The sequence below is a fragment of the Cardiocondyla obscurior genome, linkage group LG10 (assembly GCF_019399895.1).
Source record: "Cardiocondyla obscurior isolate alpha-2009 linkage group LG10, Cobs3.1, whole genome shotgun sequence".
In the NCBI taxonomy this organism is placed as follows: domain Eukaryota; kingdom Metazoa; phylum Arthropoda; class Insecta; order Hymenoptera; family Formicidae; genus Cardiocondyla; species Cardiocondyla obscurior.
The window spans coordinates 2,963,317-2,980,642 of record NC_091873.1 but is presented as its reverse complement, the minus strand read 5'-3'; the positions used below and the strand labels follow the sequence as shown (position 1 = coordinate 2,980,642).

Below are 17,326 nucleotides of genomic sequence, written 5' to 3'. Positions count from 1 at the left end.
TGAAAGGTAAACGGGTTTGCAAACTTTCTAAATTTTTTTTTGGGGTAAAGTTTCAATGAATCGTACAGCAGTTCCATTTTGAATGCAATTTATTGAATATTAAGACATACAACGAAAATATTAACTTTTTATCAATGTCTTTATTGTTTCAAGTACTAGTTATGAATTCAAGTTCATACCCTAAACGTTTCGAAGCTATAATGTAGAGGATAATAGTAGAAAGGTTAATTAAAAAGGAAGTCGAACCTGTAATAAACAAGTTTTTTTATACAACAAAATAATGTATATCTAGTAGTGGTAGTCATCGTCGTTTTTTTGTCGTCATTGTTTTTTCCGTTGGTGATTCATATGTATTTTACAAGTAGAATAATCCCCCTATATATCACATAATTTGTACACCTCGAAATGACTTCTTCCTATTCCTCAACGAAATTGTCATTTCGAAGAGTTTGCCGCGTTCTGTCAAAGTACAAATAGTACTTAACGTTACGGGTGAGTACAAAGTCACCATCAAACTTGCACAAGTACTTGAAGTTTCTAGTGAGCATAAAATATCAAAACAAAACAAGTACAAATAGCACTTGAAGTTTACAGCGTGAATCATCGGCAAAATTCATGGTACTTTTCTCGATCACAAAAGCATATCGCTAAATGATACATTCACTCACGCATAATTGCTGCTACACGTCTTTCTAAATTGCATAAAATATTTACAACTCTATTTTTCTTTCCGGGGTCTTTTTCTTGTCAATTAAGATATCGGTAGTTGAATATTTACACATTTGCACGCGTTTCACACATACAATTTTTTTTTTGTGCTTTGAACTTGTACGACGCGACTGAATCTGCTAAGAATTTAAATAAAAGATTTCAGTTCGTGCGTTCGAACAAACTATATGCAAAATTTGTATAATATAAATTTAAATTAATTTTACCAATTAATTTAAATTTATTATGTAAATTTAAACAAAAAAAAAAAAAAAAAAAACCTACAAAGACGAGTAATATAACAAAATATTCTATAGAATAAAAAAATCTATGGAACATTTTTTTTATAAATCACGTTATCACGTCGTACAAGCTGTACAAAATTATAATTTACAGCATGTAAATTAGAAATAGATTATATTCTATCTAAACGTAATTCTAGCACTTTATACACTTCTCACGTAAGACTCATTTTCAAACTTTGTACACGTTATTTACATAATAGAACAAAGTCCTGATAATTCTTGCCCCTTTTCTATAGGAGGTAAATTTGATAGCTTCCTACCCTGTAAACTCGGTTTAATGGAAGCTGGGATTAATGGCTGTTCCGCATTTTCCTCTACGGGAGTTTCAACCGCCACCTTTTCTTTTTCCTTACTCTCTTCTGGCTCTTTGTTTATATTCAACGGTTTAGTAATATTAATTTTAATTCGAGATGGAGGCGCGGGGATGGCCGATGATGTTGAATCCAGTTCCACATTTCCATCGATGGAGCTCTTCACTGCGGCATATGTTGTGTCGACCACAGCCGATTCATTTACAATTTCTTCAGGATCTGAGGAGAAATCAAAATACGTTAAACAGATCAACTCGGCGTTAAGTTCGGCGCTTCGAGAACTCCTCGCGAGAAAGATAATAGACAATTGACAATCCAATCTATTGACTGTTTCACTTTATTACGCGATTCTCTTTTTCCCGAAAGACCGAAGGACGGAAAGATGAAAAATATTTCAACTTAACAGGAAGATACAAATGGAAGTGAAGTATTTTGTTTGTAATAATTGAAAACTATACCTGGTTCGGGATCCATTGGTTCCTCCTTTATTTCCACGTTGGCGAAATCGAACATTTCGCTCTCAGGCTGCTCGTCAATGTCGTCTAGTGGCTCCTCTTTAATTTTAATATTTTCGAATGGTGCAGTTACACTTTCGCCCGGAGATTCCTCTTCTTTGTTTGTCACAGACGTCTCTTCTTCGTTTTTCTCAGGGTCTTCTTTCTCATTATTTTCTGTGTTTTCTTCGTTGACACTCTCTTCATTTTCTTTCTTTTCTGTATCAGTTTGTGGAACTTCGGTATCTTCTTCTGTGTCAGCAGACTTTTCCTTATTTTCAGACGCGGTAATCGAATCAAAGAGTTGTAGCACATTTAATTCCACTTGATTCACATTCTCTGTAGGTTCGAGTTGCTCCTTATTTGACGTTCCTACGTCAGTATTTTCTTGTTTAGTTTCATCTCCGGGCGTTTCTTCGGAGCATTCCACCTTACTTTCTTCCATTTCCGCAGCTGCTTCCTCAAGTGCCAAAGCTGATTTTTCTAACGATCTCTGAAGTTTCAATAGCAGATTAAAATTATTAACACGTGTAAATTCAATGTTAACACTGACATTAATCAATATGTGTTAGTTACATCAAAATTAATTAGTAAGTGAGTGCGATTGAGAACAATTATATGATATACAAGTAAATGGTAAAAAATATTGAATTTTTTTTCTGGTGTTAAATAATAAATAATCTTTCGTATGTTTTAAATAAATGGAAATTTGCGTGAATGTAGCAGTTATTCTATTACTACAAGCAATAAAGCTTATATGTGCCATGAAGATGAATTATTGAATCACGTACCGCTAGACTTTTTTCCTATTTTTTTTTTTTTTGTAAGAATGCAACAAACGGTATTTTCGTTAAAGGAATAATATCGACATATTGATAAGATTCAAACGTATGCATCAAATAGAATAGAAAGATACGAACCTTGTAATCCTCTAGACAGAGTGGATGATAATTCTTGCCCTCGTAATTAACAGCCGGTCTTAAATGCCACTCCTCCTTTTCCTCATTATAAAATTGCTCGAATGCATCGTGACATACTTGGCATCGCGAATCTTCGTCGCTACCAGTTGGTACACTGGGCTGCAACGTTTCCTGGGGCGAATCATCGGCAGCGACACCTTCCGTTTCTGCAGTTTGTTTTTCAGTCTCAAACCAACTTTGAGCTAAAAAAAAAAATAATTAAAATTAAAAAAGGTATAATCGTTAACAAGTAATCAAGCATATTATTTGCTATATTTTAGTAAAATTTTACGTTCCTTTATTCTTTCACTTGTTCACTAAGTATATACTGCTGAATATAATTTGGCTGATCTGACGTTACGTTTAAATTCTTGAAGTTCTAAATTATAAGAATCGGAATATATACGAACCTCTGTCTTCTAAATCTTCGATCTCCTCGAACTGTATCCAGTCGCTAACATCGTAATACCATGGCCGCGAATGTGCTTTTCTTGCTGAGTCTCGTTCACGTCTGTTCTGCCTAAAGTGCCAGTCCAAGTGATGGCTGTACCGAGTGGCCAATTCAGGTGCGAATCTGGCGCCGCAAGAACTACATTGCATCCCACTGTATAATGCCGTAGCAATAGCTGACTGTTTACTGTAAAAAAAGAATTGCCGTTTGATATTAAAGATTTTTTTTTTTATTAATATTAGAAATGACATATGCGATGTCGACAATGGCTTACTTTTTAAGAGTTTCCGGTTTATCAAAGGAGACCGGAGTAATTTCTAGATCTTTTTTATCTTCTTCCTCCTGCTTTTTTTGTTCAAAAAGACCGGGAACAATACCGGTCTCCACCAATCTTTGGTATAACTCGCTCATATTCAATGGCAATATCGGTGCTGGTGCAGAAGTATTTTCTATGGGTTCGGCTTGATATGACAACCCGGATGACGGTGCCATCGCTGATGGCAAAACTGATGACAGCATGTCTAATTGCAGATCTAAAATTATGTCAATAATTATTAAATCGTAATACTTATGTTACATAATACTAAAGAATTATAATATGAAGAATGCACAATGCAATAAATTTTTTACCTGGCTTGGAAGCAGAAGGAAAATCTAGACCATCTTGCGACGTAGATTCGTGTTCTACAACAGGTAACTGGCTTGGCGCAGGAGTAGTTTCTACCTTCGGTTTTTGAGAAACGAGAAGTGCCGGTGGTGGCGATTCACTAGGACCTTCGCCTCTCATGCCCATAATTTTGACATGACCAGCACGTACTCCTCTAGGTAATACGGAGAACCTAATGAAATGCTTTTTATCTCTGACAATAATAGGCTTTGGTAAGCCTCCAAATTCTACTTTAAATGGTCGTCCATTTAAAAGTACTGTCTGCAATGCATCTGTAAATTCTAATGTATGAGGCTTTCCCTCGATTTCAAATCTGTAAAAGAAACAAACGTGATCACAAAAGTGTACATTTATGGTTTAATTTTTTATTATTATATATTATATATTATATATATATATAAATTATTATAATTATATATATATATATATATATATATATAATTTATATCAATTTATATAAATATAAATATATTTATTTAATTCGTATACGAAATATGTACTTACATTTGCGGTTTGGCATCCAAAAACACCGGTACCATATTTCGCGCATTAATAATGAGATTGATTTTTGCGACTACGAGATCCGTTCGCTTCACAGTGCCGATTTTAACTTGTGGCGGAGGCCCCTCTAATTTTACGTAGACTTTCTTTCCGCCGAGTTCGATTGTTATCGGCAAACCACCAAAGTAACATTCATACCAGCAATCGTCGACATATAATTCTCGAGTGGGTGCACCCAATTTAATTCTAAAAAAAAAAAAAAATATTAAAAAAAGAAATTTTGCAATATTATTGAAACATTTGAGTTCATGTAACATCTGAATGTAATGTACTCACCTATGCACTTCTCCCTCATACATAAATTCTTTGTATTGATCGTTAAATGCGCAAGTTATAGTATCTTTCTCGTCGATCAATATTCTTCTTGTACCATCCTGGAAACCAATCTCTCGTGGATCATCCCAGTTCATAAATACTACACCAGTTTGTCCGTAATAACGAATCTCTCGGGGTATATTATCAATATTTATGGATTTCATGGTGTCTCTCGCTACCTCCGTTAACAGTTTCGAATCTGGTGGCGGCAATTCACGGCTGTGCGAGCCAGGATTTTTTAGCATCGTGTTGCCGTAACTTTGATCGTTATCCTCGATATCATACTTCGTAGATGTATTTGGTGATACGTTTCTACCAGACGACAGAGATGGTAAATTTGCCATAAGATTACTCATTGGTCCGTTATTCATCATCATTGCAGGATGGCATCCCATTGCCATCGAGCTTGGCATAGGTCCCATTGGTCCCATCGGGCCGTTAGGTAAAAGATTCGACATGATCGGTCCATTCGGTCCCATCGGGCCCATCATACCAGGTCCTAAACGTGGATTAGGTCCCATACTGTGATTAAAACCGCTATGATATTGATAATCCGGTCGCATCGGCCCAAAGTGACGTGGATTTTGCCAAGGACCGACAGGTCTCATGTCCGAGTTGTAATGCCCTTGCGGTCCACCATACGGTGGCCCCGGCGGATGCGCCCACGGTTGTTGCCACGGTTGATTTTGCCATCTCGGTCCATTTGGATTTCGTGGTATTTGGTGCTCTTTATTTCGCATCATTTCTTTATCGCTGGACGGACTAAATGTCGAGGCGCGATCTGCAGTACCAGATATGTCCATATTGATACCTTTCTCCCATATCACAGTACCAGTTTCTTTTTCTTTACGCTGGGCCGCTCGCAATTTCCGATCTTCACTCATATGTAATACTTCTTGTATCAAAGTATTGTACTGCGTTTTTGTAATAGATCCTTGATTCAACTGTTCAGCGGCTTGCTTCATTATTATTTCAATATTTCTATCGTCATTTCTCTCAGGTTTATCATTTTCCCGACCTCTGCGTCCTGGCCTGGTTTCTTGTTCTTCGTTCGATAACGTTCTTCTCCTTTCTTTAGGATCGTCCGGGAGTTTGTTATAAAGTCTGAGACGTCCTAATCTATCTCTATTTCGGTCTCTATCACGCTTATCATCAGCACTGTTTAATTGTTTATCTCTGTCGTTCTTCGTAGGCGTCTTTAACTTTGCCCAACTATCTTTTCCATCCTCCCCGGAAATCACAGGCGGTGGAGGTGTCGGAGGTCGACCAGCTTTAGGATGCGTCAGAGTACGTAAATCCACGTCTTCATTCCCAAATAATCTATAAAATTGAAGAAAGTCTTACAATTTGTTGTACATTTGCTTCTTAATTACTTAATTACTATTAATTCTCAATTACTATTAAATCTCAATTACTTAATTATTATTAATTATTATATTAGATAATTAACTAACGATACATACGCATCAAATTTTTCAGTCTTCGTTTTCTTCGGTGGAATTGACTCCACACGTTCTTCACTGCGTCTTTTGCTAGTGTTAACAGATGGTAATACTCGTAGATCTAAATCTTCTTCTGGAAAAGAATTCAAGATAAAGTAATACATGCAAAACAATTTTATTACGGACTAACTTATTATTAGTTTCTTTTATTATATATCCCTAATATGCATTTTTTTTTTTTAATAGAATTTTGCGAGCAATATTTTTCTAAAGAAATGCATGTCGCGTTAAAAAATTTCATCAAAACAATTAAAACTGTATAATTACGAGCGTAAGAGAAGTTAGTATGATAAGTTGAAAATACTACTTTTTAAAGATATCACCTGTTACAGTCTTGCAATTGCTACCAGAGATGAGGCAAACTTTGTAGTCACCTTTATAAGAAAATGTTCAAGACAGAAAATTTTTAGCAGTAACTAAAGAAAGCACGCAGGAAAATTGACAGATACTCGTACATGCACAATTGAAATATAGACAGATTCATGAATAGTGTTACTAGATGTTATAAATATATGTTGCCAAACACTGTTGACTCACTCTTTTCGGATATGGTAACAGCAGCTCCAGGTAGTGACAATGGTGCCCTGAGATCTTCGTCTTTGCTAGAAGATTCCAAGGTTGGTTCGGCAGCGATTTGAGTATTTCCAGCACTGGCTGGAGAACGTTCCGGACTAAGACTGCCGTCTTTATTTCGTCTTACATAATTTCTTTGTCTAGCGTTCGGCCTGATCTCTTTGAATGTAGGTGGATGAGGAGGAGATACTATCAGCGAACCAGATTGCTCCTCCTCAGTAACACCACCGGAATTGTTCGAGCTCGATTTCGCGTCATTACGCCTGGGGATTCTATACGGAGGACTTGGACTACGCTTTCTCGATTTCGTATTCTTCTTGCGGCTTTTAGAAGTTTGGAAGGATTGTGGAGAGGTACGTGAGGACGGTGAACTGTCTCCGCTGTCTTTCTCACGAGATTTTGACCTAACCGGACTTGAGTCTCTGTCGACTTTCGGAATCTTATTCGGACAGATTTGAGGTTGTTTAGATCGCGACTTATTACCTAATTTTCTGTGCGAAGACTTAGAGGAAGTGGAAGACTTGTCACCTAAAGACGAGGAAGAGCTACGCGAGTTTGAGCTCTTCGATTCTTTAGACTTGATGTCGTTGCCTCCACTTCCTCGACTGCCTGTTGATAATACTGAAGACGAGTTATTACTGCAAACCGATAAACTCTGACTGTTCTTAGAGTTGTTACTATTTAGGTTACCATTACTATTACTATTTAATCGAGGGTCTTTCTTTTGACTTGTCCGATGCGAGACAGCATCTTTATTTGTATTACTACTGAAATTTTTATTATTGCTATTATTATCAGCATTATTATTAATAACGTTTAATAACGTCGGATTATCGGATCCGGCAGGACTCGCCGGAGGCTTGTTGATAGTTACAGCCGATTTCAAAAGTATCTGCTGTTTTAATTGGTTTGAAGTTACAATTGTATTCGCCACTTGCTGCGCTTGACCTTCACTCCGCGTTTCTTTTGGGCTGGTTGTACCCGGCCGTTGTCGTGGATCTACTGTTGGCACTGCCACATCCTGAACTGCAGGAGTGGGTTTTAAACGTGGATCTCGCGACACTGGTTTAGCCGATGCTACTGCTATACTACTAGCTGGTGCGATTCGTGGACCACTGGTAGCTCCCGTCTTTAAAAGCGATGCTGTCGCCACTGAAAACTGAATAAAGAAAATTATTATTATTAGTCACAATTACAAAAATTAAGTAGTTATATAATTGTAAAATAAATTGTTAGCTCTTCAGAATAAAAATTAGACACAACTTAGCACTATTTTCGTTTTAAAACTTACTTGTTTTGGAGATTGATTTGGCACTACAGATGGTACAGTTTTCGCCTCCGTGGTTGTCTCCGTAGTTGGCGTAACACTTGCAGTGGTCGTGACCTATAACGTAACAAAAAAATATATCGTATCGTATCAAAAAGCCGAACGTAATAGTATTAAACAGAGATTTTTTTAATTATGATAATTTTATGTAACGTCTATTTTGAAGCTAATTATGTAAAACTTACTACTTCCGTCTTCAAACTTCCAGCTTGTTTATCAAGTTGCCTCTGCTGTTGCTCTAAACTCGCTTTAGCGTGCAACAATTCCAGCTCTATTTTTTTCTTCTGTAATTCTAATAATTCTCGCTGCTTTTTTAATACTTGTTCTCGCATAACTGCTTCTTTTGATGTTACTGGGTCTCCTGGTGGCAATTTTACAGGAGGAACAATTGTCGTTGTGGTTTGCTGAGGCTAAAAAAATTAATAGTATACAAAACCGTAATGTAATAATATTGCGTTCTTTAAAAACATATAATTATATATTTGAAATTTACCATTGAAAGAAACCTCGGGTTAACGTGTATGGATCCTGACGGAATGTTAGTAGATGAGGCAGTGATTGGCCATGCGGGATCAATACTTTGCACCCGTACATCTAACGAGAACAATTTCTTTGGTGGAAATACATCATTCCACGTTTGTCGCAATTTCCACATGCTGGCTCTAGTATTCTCATCGACCTAGAAAAATAGAAAAAAAAAAAAAAAAAAACCATACATTATACAATGAAAAAAAAAACGCTACAAAAACTTGCAGCACAAGATCAATAATCTAATAACTTTTAAAACATAATTTCTTTCGTAAATATATTTTATAATATTCTCTAGTTTTTATTTACAGTTAATTTATTTAAATAAAAAAAATATATATATAAATATATATCTTTTTTAAAAGAAACGACGTATGCAACTATATTTTTAGACCTTTCAGAACTATTGAGGGAGGTGAATGTTATATCGATCAAACAATTATCTTATGTCGTAAACTGTAAAGTGGCAAGCGCGACTATGCACACGTCATAAAATATTACTTTCAGAAACTTTGTAGTTTATAGTTTTGCTTCATCGCGTGCGGATAGAAAGGAAAGGTTACTCGCGGTCAGCGGCAAATATCATCATTCAATACAGACTATCGTACTTGCCTTTAACAATTTACACGTCAATAATCTTATAATAATACAGATATTTACCTTCTCAAATACTCCGCAAAACGTGTTTACTATGTTTTGTGTGAAGAGATTCAGGTAGTCACCATTCACATTCTTGACAATCGAATCGATGAGATAAAGTACCGGTAACTTGATATCACTTCTCACCTGATGAAATACAATATGCACAATACACTACTTCACTATTTAATAAGAATGCTTATTAATAGTATTTATAATTTAATAAACTATTACGTGCGCATTAAAAAATATTTTTGATGTATATCGTTCATTTGCTACAATCAAAAGTCACCATTTTTTGTAAAAAAAAATTAAATTAATAAATAAAAACAGAAAGAATAAAGCATACTAAATAAAAATAAGTATTTAAGTCTTGTGATTTTGAAGAATTCATTATTACATCAAAGTCACACTTAAGAATAATATTACAAAGCTTAAATAATTTCAAATAAATTAATTTTTTAAATATTGTGTTGCAGCAAATACGATATGCATATTTCAACATCATATTTCTCTTCAATCACTACACTTCTCTACATATTCTTTAACTTGAGGTCCATTTTTCCTTGGAATTGCTTGATAGGAAGCCTAATTGTGAAAGTGCTCAACGTAGAAAGTCCAAAAGGTTTTACATTAAATTTCATAGGATAATTTCGTAAGGGTAACATGTAGTAAAATCTTGTATTTTTTAATTACTTACAAATATTTTTTTATTCGTACAAACATTTAAATTGCGGCTGTATTGCCAATACATTTAATGCTGTAAGTAGAAATAGTGCATTGAAAAAAAAAAAAAAAAAAAAAAAAGAAGCCACCTATCAATCTTCCACTTGGAAAATGTCCATCATAAAGAATGCATAGATAGGAGGAAAGTGATGTAATTTCTGAACATTATGTACATGTGAAAATGTATAGCAAGAAAGTTTGTAGAGAAAAATATATAATATGTACTGTTTTATTAAATGCCCTAATGTCGCTTAGGCATTACATCATCCCAAGCATTTTAACGATATATACATACTCATTTCATTAGTGTATAAAATGTACGTGGTGCATTTGAAACGTATAATACTGAAATCAATATATTTGGATATTTTTATTCGCTATTTTAACATGTAACGTAATATAACTACGATAAAACATTGCTTGATATATATTAGTCTTTAAGTATTGTAGTCCTTTACACATGCCTTCTGACTTATTAAGCATTAAATTTGCCAAATAAAAAAAATTAATAAAAAAAAAATTAATTAATTAATTAATAAAAAAAAAGAAGCAAGAAGATATTGAATATAGAATATTAATTATGAAATAGTTCAAATACTGCTTTAGTCAATATTTAAAATCTGCTTTTATAGTTCTCATAAAAGTATCACAAAGTTTTTGTCTGTACAATATGGAACAGCAAGAGATTATGCTGATAAAAAGAAAACTTTCAGGTAGAAAGAAAAATATAAAATGGAAAAAAAGGACTGTGGACCTAATGCAAATTACTATTGATATACGAAATTATTTCGAAAAACGTATTTTAGGTAGATAGGTAACCTTTTGCAGATGAGTCTCGACAGCTTGCACAATTGCTGGTGCATGTTCGATGTTATCTTCAGCCAGCATGGTGAGCATGTTGATAAGTGGCTTACTGTTAATTGTAAGGTCGGACAGAGACGAGATGTACTCATCCGCGACTTCTTTGGACTTTGGTGTAAACATGATGACCACTGGACTAACACAAGAAATCTCGGCCAGAGCGAGAACTCCAACTCAAACTGCAACACAAAAGAATACCTTGTAGTAAAAAATGTTTATTGTACATTTACATTTAAAATCCATTAATTAATGCATAGAAAAGAAAGTTTTGTATTAAATATGTATAATACAATTTTTAAGGCTTTAGCACAATGCCAGGCAACAGATAATAAGAATAAGAAATCTGATTGTTTAAAATACTTTTCAATTGAATTTCTTTTTATTCTTACTGTCTGTTGTCTTGCATTGTGCTAAGGCCTTTATTCTCTTTGAAATAAGTCCATTAAAAGAATTTTCGTTTTTGTTAAATATTAAATAAAAAGAGTCCTAAATTACTTTGTTACAGAAATTGTATAGCTTATTAATACATATTGAAGTGCATTCCAGGAAATTTTAATAATCTTTGACCCTCAAATATACTCTTTCGGACATCTCTACAATTTCATGAACGTAAAGACATACATTGCATCATTTCGGTTATCTCACTTTAACAAATTTGCGTGTTTTCCCAAGAAGTCAGTTGTAAAACACGCACAGCAAACCCTAACTAATTCGCACCTTGCTGGAATCCGGAAGTCACGTGTCACAGCGTGTTCGCGATCCCAGAAATTGTGCCCTTCTTTTAGCAAGTCAAAACACGCGGTTCTACATCGGCCGCGCGAGGATCATTAAGTTAATCAAATGGCAAAACTTTTTGGAGGATGATTCACCGGGAACGCGCGAGTTCCCGATGATTCATTCCGCAAAAGGCAAGCGACGCCGCGGTCAAGCAGCGGTACGATTTTTTAGTTCAAGTAGGAAAAGCTCACGGTCAGGACGAATGTGGGACGCGAGAGCGTTGCGACGCCTCGGCGTGCCCTCGGCTGTACTCCCGTGAAGAGGAGAAATCCGAACTCCCAGTATCGCTCCGGAGAGGGAGAGTAAAAGAGGAGGACCCGGATGCTCGCAAGGCGCCGTTTACGTAATACATCCGCGGCTCTAGACGAAGGTCGGCGGCGGCCCGTATCGCGGCGAGAAACACTTATCGATTTCACTCGCGGCCTCCCTCTCTTCGCGCCCGCTCTCGCTTCCGCGACCGACGCGGCTTCTGTTGTACCAAACGCCGCGCGGGTGAAGCTCGACTCTCGACGCCGCTGAATAAGCGAGCTGGCGTGCCGCGTAACGGCCGTCCAGCTCCGCATCTGGAGCTGTTGGCCGTCATCTTGGCCTCGCCGTGTTGCTCGTCCCTTCGCGCGGACCGCTCGTCGTTGAGCTCTCTCGCTCCCTAATTACTAATTACCTATCGGAGATCGAATTTACCTTTTCTCAGCACATGGCGCGACGCAGGCACAGCTCTTACGATGTACGCCCGTCCCTCGACGGGATTCTTGAGAAAAACCCACGCACGTTGCACTACACTACTGCTTACGCGAACAGAATCTCCACGTAAAATGGCCGTTGTGCACACCACCGTCCTAACTGTCGGCGGAGTTGAAGCTAGCAACGTAACGCCACATTTTATTGGACGTCGTAGAAGAAAGGATTCGATCCCACCGCCTTCGGAGCAGCCAATTGGCGAATGTGTTTTGTGCTTGACCATGACGCGTCGCTGCGATCGCCCAAGCAACGAGTCACGTAAACCTGTTTCCTGTTCTACCGTGAAGTGTCTTTAGGAACCGAAAAAGACGCCAACACTGCGCGACGCGGTGCGTCATCAAGAGCCACTCGACGCCCTACTTTCCGTTCGAGCGAGCGGATGGTTGGTTGCGGTGAGAAACGAGTTTAGAAAAGACACTAAATAAAATGGTAAAATTCTAGATCTGCAAATTCTCCATATTGGAACGATAACCACGGCTACTGTACTATCTAGAGCGAGTTAGATAGATTATTATTTTATCGACAACATGACGTAGTACGAACCATGAAGAACAACGTGACGTGTCCGTCTCGTGTACGAAATCGAATAGTTTGACAGCTCGATGGGTGTGCGAGACCGGGCCGAGTTGACAAATTGTTGAGAATTTCGCCATATATGCGTCAACAAACGCACGACGTCTCCTACGGATCACCAGCGGTGGTCGCAACTTGACCGGCCTCCTGGTCCACCGACTCGAGTGTCCGGCTGTCGCGCGAGAGGTTAGATTCTTCAGAACAGGCATCAGCGGAGAATCATCACGATGAGCCTGCGCGACCGTCAGAAAAACGCCCTGAAGCAGATGTTGAATTTGAATCAGCCAGAGCCGCGGTTAGAAAACGCCGTACCGAGCTGGAAGATCCTGGTTTATGATCGCTTGGGACAGGACATCATATCGCCACTGATTTCCGTCAAAGAGTTGCGCGAGCTCGGCATCACTCTGCATATGCAGCTGCACTCGGACCGCGACCCCATCCCGGAGGTGCCGGCGATCTATTTTTGCGCGCCAACGGACGAGAATCTGGGCAGGATCGGTCAGGATCTGCAGAACGGCCTCTACGACATCTACCATCTCAATTTCATCTCTCCAATCACCCGGCAGAGGATGGAAGACCTCGCGGCCGCGGCGCTACTCGGTGGCGTCGTCGCCAGTATCCACAAGGTGTTCGATCAGTACCTGAATTTCATCACACTGGAAGACGACTTGTTTGTTCTGCGGCACCAGAACAGCGACGTGATATCCTACCATGCGATCAACCGCGGTGACGTCAAAGACACCGAGATGGAATCGGTAATGGATATTATTGTGGACTGTTTATTTTCAGTATTTGTTACTCTAGGTACAGTACCAATCATAAGGTGTCCCAGGGGCAATGCTGCCGAAATGGTTGCCAAAATGATCGACAAGAAGCTAAGAGAAAACGTATGGGATGCCAGGAACAATCTGTTTGAAGGCGAAGCATCTGCCAGTCACTTCAGTTTCCAAAGGCCTTTACTCATTGTCTTAGATCGTAATGTTGACATGGCTACTCCATTACATCACACATGGACATATCAGGCATTGGCACATGATGTTTTAGAGATGACTTTGAACAGGCTTGTTGTAGAAGAGAACGTAGGACGGTCTCCTGCTGGCGGAACGCGCTCTAAGACGCGTGCGTACGAACTGGACAACCGGGATCGTTTTTGGTACCAGCACAAGGGCAGCCCGTTTCCCAGAGTAGCAGAGGCTATACAAGAGGAGCTAGAGCAGTATCGCACTTTTGAAGAGGACGTAAAAAAACTCAAATCTTCCATGGGGATTGATAACGAGAGCGAGGTGGCGTTATCCATGGTATCCAACAACACAGCGCGGCTGACGAGCGCTGTCAATTCGTTACCGCAATTGCTAGAGATGAAGCGACTGATTGACATGCATACGTCAGTGGCTACAGGTATTCTGAATTTTATCAAGTCTAGGCGGCTCGATACGTTCTTTGAGTTGGAGGAGAAAATCATGAGCAAGCAAACGCTTGACCGGAGCGTTTTAGAGACTATTAGCGATCCGGATTGCGGTACTCCCGAAGACAAGCTACGTCTCGCTATTATTTATTATATTTGCACGAACATGTCCGACACGGACTACGGTAAACTCGAGGCGACGCTTACCGCCGCCGGATGCGATTTAAATCCACTGATATACGTAAAGCGATTACGCAATTACACTAGAATTGCCGAGATTCAGAGTAGCTACGAGGGCGGTGGTACCAAGACGGTCAGTATGTTTTCCAAGCTGATGAATCAAGGTTCGTCGTTCGTTATGGAGGGCGTAAAAAACTTGGTGGTGAAGAAGCACAATCTGCCCGTGACCAAGATTGTGGACGAGCTGATGGAATCGAAGCAGTCGTCGCGCACAGAGGATTATCTTTATTTAGATCCGAAACAGCTGAAGCACAATGAGCAGATGCCGAAGAACCGGCCGACGTTCCAGGACGTGATAGTTTTCATGGTCGGCGGCGGCAATTACATTGAGTACCAAAACCTGGTGGACTATGTGAAGCAACGGAGCGGAGCCGGGGTGAATAAACGGGTGATCTACGGCTCTACGACCTTCATCAACGCCAAGCAATTGCTCAAGCAACTTTCTCTGCTCGGCCAGGAAGTCCACTCGTGAACGGATGTGCTTTTATCATTTTCGTATGGCTCGCGCCTCTCTTTTTTCTGCCGTCATTCTTTCACCCGTGGTATCTAATAGCTATGCATTTTTTTTTAAATAAGGTCCTTGTTAGCTCTTGTATAAAGTGTACGATATGAATAAAACTCGGTTCGTTATTTTCAATAATGCCTCTCCTGCCTCCTACTTTCTCTCCCTGCTTTTGTCCCCGTGTATGCGCGCGACTGCATTCAATTTGTTTGATCGATCAGTTCAACACGACAGATACATGCGCTCTTCACTATAACATTTTTTTTAAGGTACATACACGCATATACACATTGACACATTTGTTGAAAATTGCGGTTGATTAAAAGGACAAATTAAAAGGAAGAAAAAAAGGAAATGACCACGGTGCGAGATGGATCGAGAAATCTTGTGCGAAGAGCTGTTATTCCGGCGAACTCGCTGGAAGCAGTTTCAGAGTATTTCATATCCAAACAGGAAGAACGACAGACTATCAAGTAACGCAATTAAAAAACAAATTAATTTTGATATTCAATACATTTTGTTAATTTATAAATAATGCGTTATATTTGTGTAATCTATAAAAACAATTAGAAAATATCCGGAATGGGACAGAGGAAGGGTTTGCCCGGCGACGGAAGTCATGAGAGCTCGTCTAGAACTGACCGAGGTCGAAGAAATGTTAAAGGAGAAACGGGCGGAGCAGAAGATAAAACGTAAGTGCATGGACGAGCAGTGGGAGGAGGCGAGAAAGCAGCAATTGCAGCTGCGGCAATCTCTCGTAAAGTTTAATACGCTCGTGAAGGAGAACGTCGAGAAGCGCGAGCGAGCCGAGCAGAAGATCAAAGAGGAGCACGAACGCCAAGAGAAATACAAGCTAGAAGTACGGAGTCGATAAAGAGTATAAATGTCTCGAGTAGAATTTCGTCCGAGAACCTCTGGATCTCGCGATCTTAATTTCAGCCGAACGACTATTTAAAATATGAGAACAAAAAAAAATTGATATATTGCGACTGATAATTACTTTATTTTTATTAGATCGAGGAATTGGAGCGGAAATTACGCGACATGAGAGACGTGCGCGATAAAATGCAGCGATACGTGGAGGAATACAGGAAGTACCAAGATTACTTGGACCGAGTCGTGAACGAGAGGGATGAGTTTAAGTCGATCAACGAAATTTTTAATCGCTATGAAACCTTGGTCGAGACGAGGCAAACGTTGTCCGATCGTCAAGATAAGAATCTCCAGATGCTGGAAGACAAAGGAACAGAAATAGTATTGTTCGAATAATCGTTTACCTTGAATCGTTGTGGTCTCATAAATTCTCGTTATTTTTTTTTTTTTTAATATGCAACTTTTTATTAAAATATCTTTATTTTTATTTATTAAAAAAAATGTTTTCTACAAGATTCATATATTTTTACTCTATTTTAAATAGTATCTCTTTCTCATAAAGAAACAGAGCCGAGATTTATAAAGATGATCTTTTTACGTGTAGCATCATATGACGGAGGCTAAAACGCAAATACTGATGGGATTGAATAATAAATTGGCGCAATTACAAGAACGGTACGATCGCGCGAAGGTGGAGGCGATGAAATGGGAGACGATTGTGTCGAGGATAAAGGAGACCGCCGCCGCGAAGAACTTAGAACTTACGCAAGTAAAGGCGTGCTGCTGGAACATCTATCAACAGATTTGCAAGAGGAAAGAGATACCTGTCGAGGTGAACAGCAAGGACGTCGAGCAACAGCTGATTCACATCAAGCGCACGATCCTTGAATTAAAGCGAATACTCAAGACCATTAAAAGGAAGATGCGGGAAGAGAAAGGATCACCGCGGTGCGAATAGAGCTACCTATCGTCTCATTACGGCGATCGATTGCGATTCTACGATGTCGTAAAGCAGTCGAGTGCGTAATTACGGAATAAAGTAAGTGAATGAAACGATAATAACGAAAATGTTTAGCTGGTTTTTTCGCTTTAGAAAGAAGAGTACAAATAAAAAACATATGTTTTTTTTTTAAATGTATATACATTTATTAAAAAATGAAATTAAATAAATCATTACAATTAAATCACAGAAAAACGAATAAATAAAATTATCGTTATAACTTTCCGTGTTGTTATCGCGCTTGCAGTGATCTAGTGACCTCTCGTGAGCTGAATCCTTGTACGCTCCACG

At 38.6% G+C, this 17,326-nt stretch overlaps 3 protein-coding genes across 7 annotated transcripts; 2 read left to right on the top strand and 1 right to left on the bottom strand.

The window, feature by feature from the left end:
• Nucleotides 1-71: 71 nt before the first annotated feature.
• Nucleotides 72-12,541, bottom strand: Pcf11 (Pcf11 cleavage and polyadenylation factor subunit). 5 transcript variants are annotated; one of them, XM_070662849.1, is made up of 17 exons: nt 12,386-12,541; nt 10,886-11,106; nt 9,362-9,487; nt 8,667-8,852; nt 8,359-8,583; nt 8,138-8,230; nt 6,811-8,005; nt 6,235-6,346; nt 4,733-6,091; nt 4,400-4,642; nt 3,859-4,208; nt 3,503-3,761; nt 3,188-3,414; nt 2,739-2,980; nt 2,610-2,624; nt 1,783-2,311; nt 72-1,543 (listed from the first exon to the last, which is right to left on the bottom strand). In XM_070662849.1, exons 2-17 carry the CDS (start codon nt 11,048-11,050, stop codon nt 1,203-1,205), a joined length of 5,667 nt encoding a protein of 1,888 aa, XP_070518950.1. In that variant the 5' UTR covers nt 11,051-11,106; nt 12,386-12,541; the 3' UTR covers nt 72-1,202. The 5 variants fall into 5 exon arrangements, with proteins under 5 accessions (XP_070518950.1, XP_070518953.1, XP_070518952.1 ...); XM_070662852.1 differs by having other exon boundaries at nt 6,235-6,343; XM_070662851.1 differs by lacking the exon at nt 12,386-12,541 and adding an exon at nt 11,896-12,078.
• Nucleotides 12,542-12,914: 373 nt separating this feature from the next.
• Nucleotides 12,915-15,300, top strand: Slh (sec1 family domain containing Slh). The gene has a single exon (XM_070662857.1). The coding sequence runs from the start codon at nt 13,243-13,245 to the stop codon at nt 15,130-15,132; it is 1,890 nt and encodes a 629-aa protein (XP_070518958.1). The 5' UTR covers nt 12,915-13,242; the 3' UTR covers nt 15,133-15,300.
• A 144-nt stretch (nt 15,301-15,444) lies between these two features.
• Nucleotides 15,445-17,286, top strand: LOC139106259 (coiled-coil domain-containing protein 42 homolog). The gene is made up of 4 exons (XM_070662860.1): nt 15,445-15,635; nt 15,733-16,021; nt 16,177-16,416; nt 16,640-17,286. Exons 1-4 carry the CDS (start codon nt 15,517-15,519, stop codon nt 16,991-16,993), a joined length of 1,002 nt encoding a protein of 333 aa, XP_070518961.1. The 5' UTR covers nt 15,445-15,516; the 3' UTR covers nt 16,994-17,286.
• The last annotated feature ends 40 nt before the right edge of the window (nt 17,287-17,326 follow it).

Bases quoted from the DNA above. Each gene is read 5' to 3' on its own strand.
- LOC139106259 (XM_070662860.1), top strand. From the start codon at position 15,517: ATGACCACGGTGCGAGATGGATCGAGAAATCTTGTGCGAAGAGCTGTT. The intron at 15,636-15,732 runs GTAACGCAATTA...AAAAACAATTAG, and splicing joins GAAGAACGACAGACTATCAA to AAAATATCCGGAATGGGACA. The intron at 16,417-16,639 runs GTATTGTTCGAA...TTTTACGTGTAG, and splicing joins AAGACAAAGGAACAGAAATA to CATCATATGACGGAGGCTAA.
- Pcf11 (XM_070662849.1), bottom strand. From the start codon at position 11,050: ATGTTTACACCAAAGTCCAAAGAAGTCGCGGATGAGTACATCTCGTCT. The intron at 8,853-9,361 runs GTAAATATCTGT...CTATTTTTCTAG, and splicing joins TTTGCGGAGTATTTGAGAAG to GTCGATGAGAATACTAGAGC. The intron at 3,415-3,502 runs GTAAGCCATTGT...CTTTTTTTACAG, and splicing joins AAACCGGAAACTCTTAAAAA to TAAACAGTCAGCTATTGCTA.
- Slh (XM_070662857.1), top strand. From the start codon at position 13,243: ATGAGCCTGCGCGACCGTCAGAAAAACGCCCTGAAGCAGATGTTGAAT.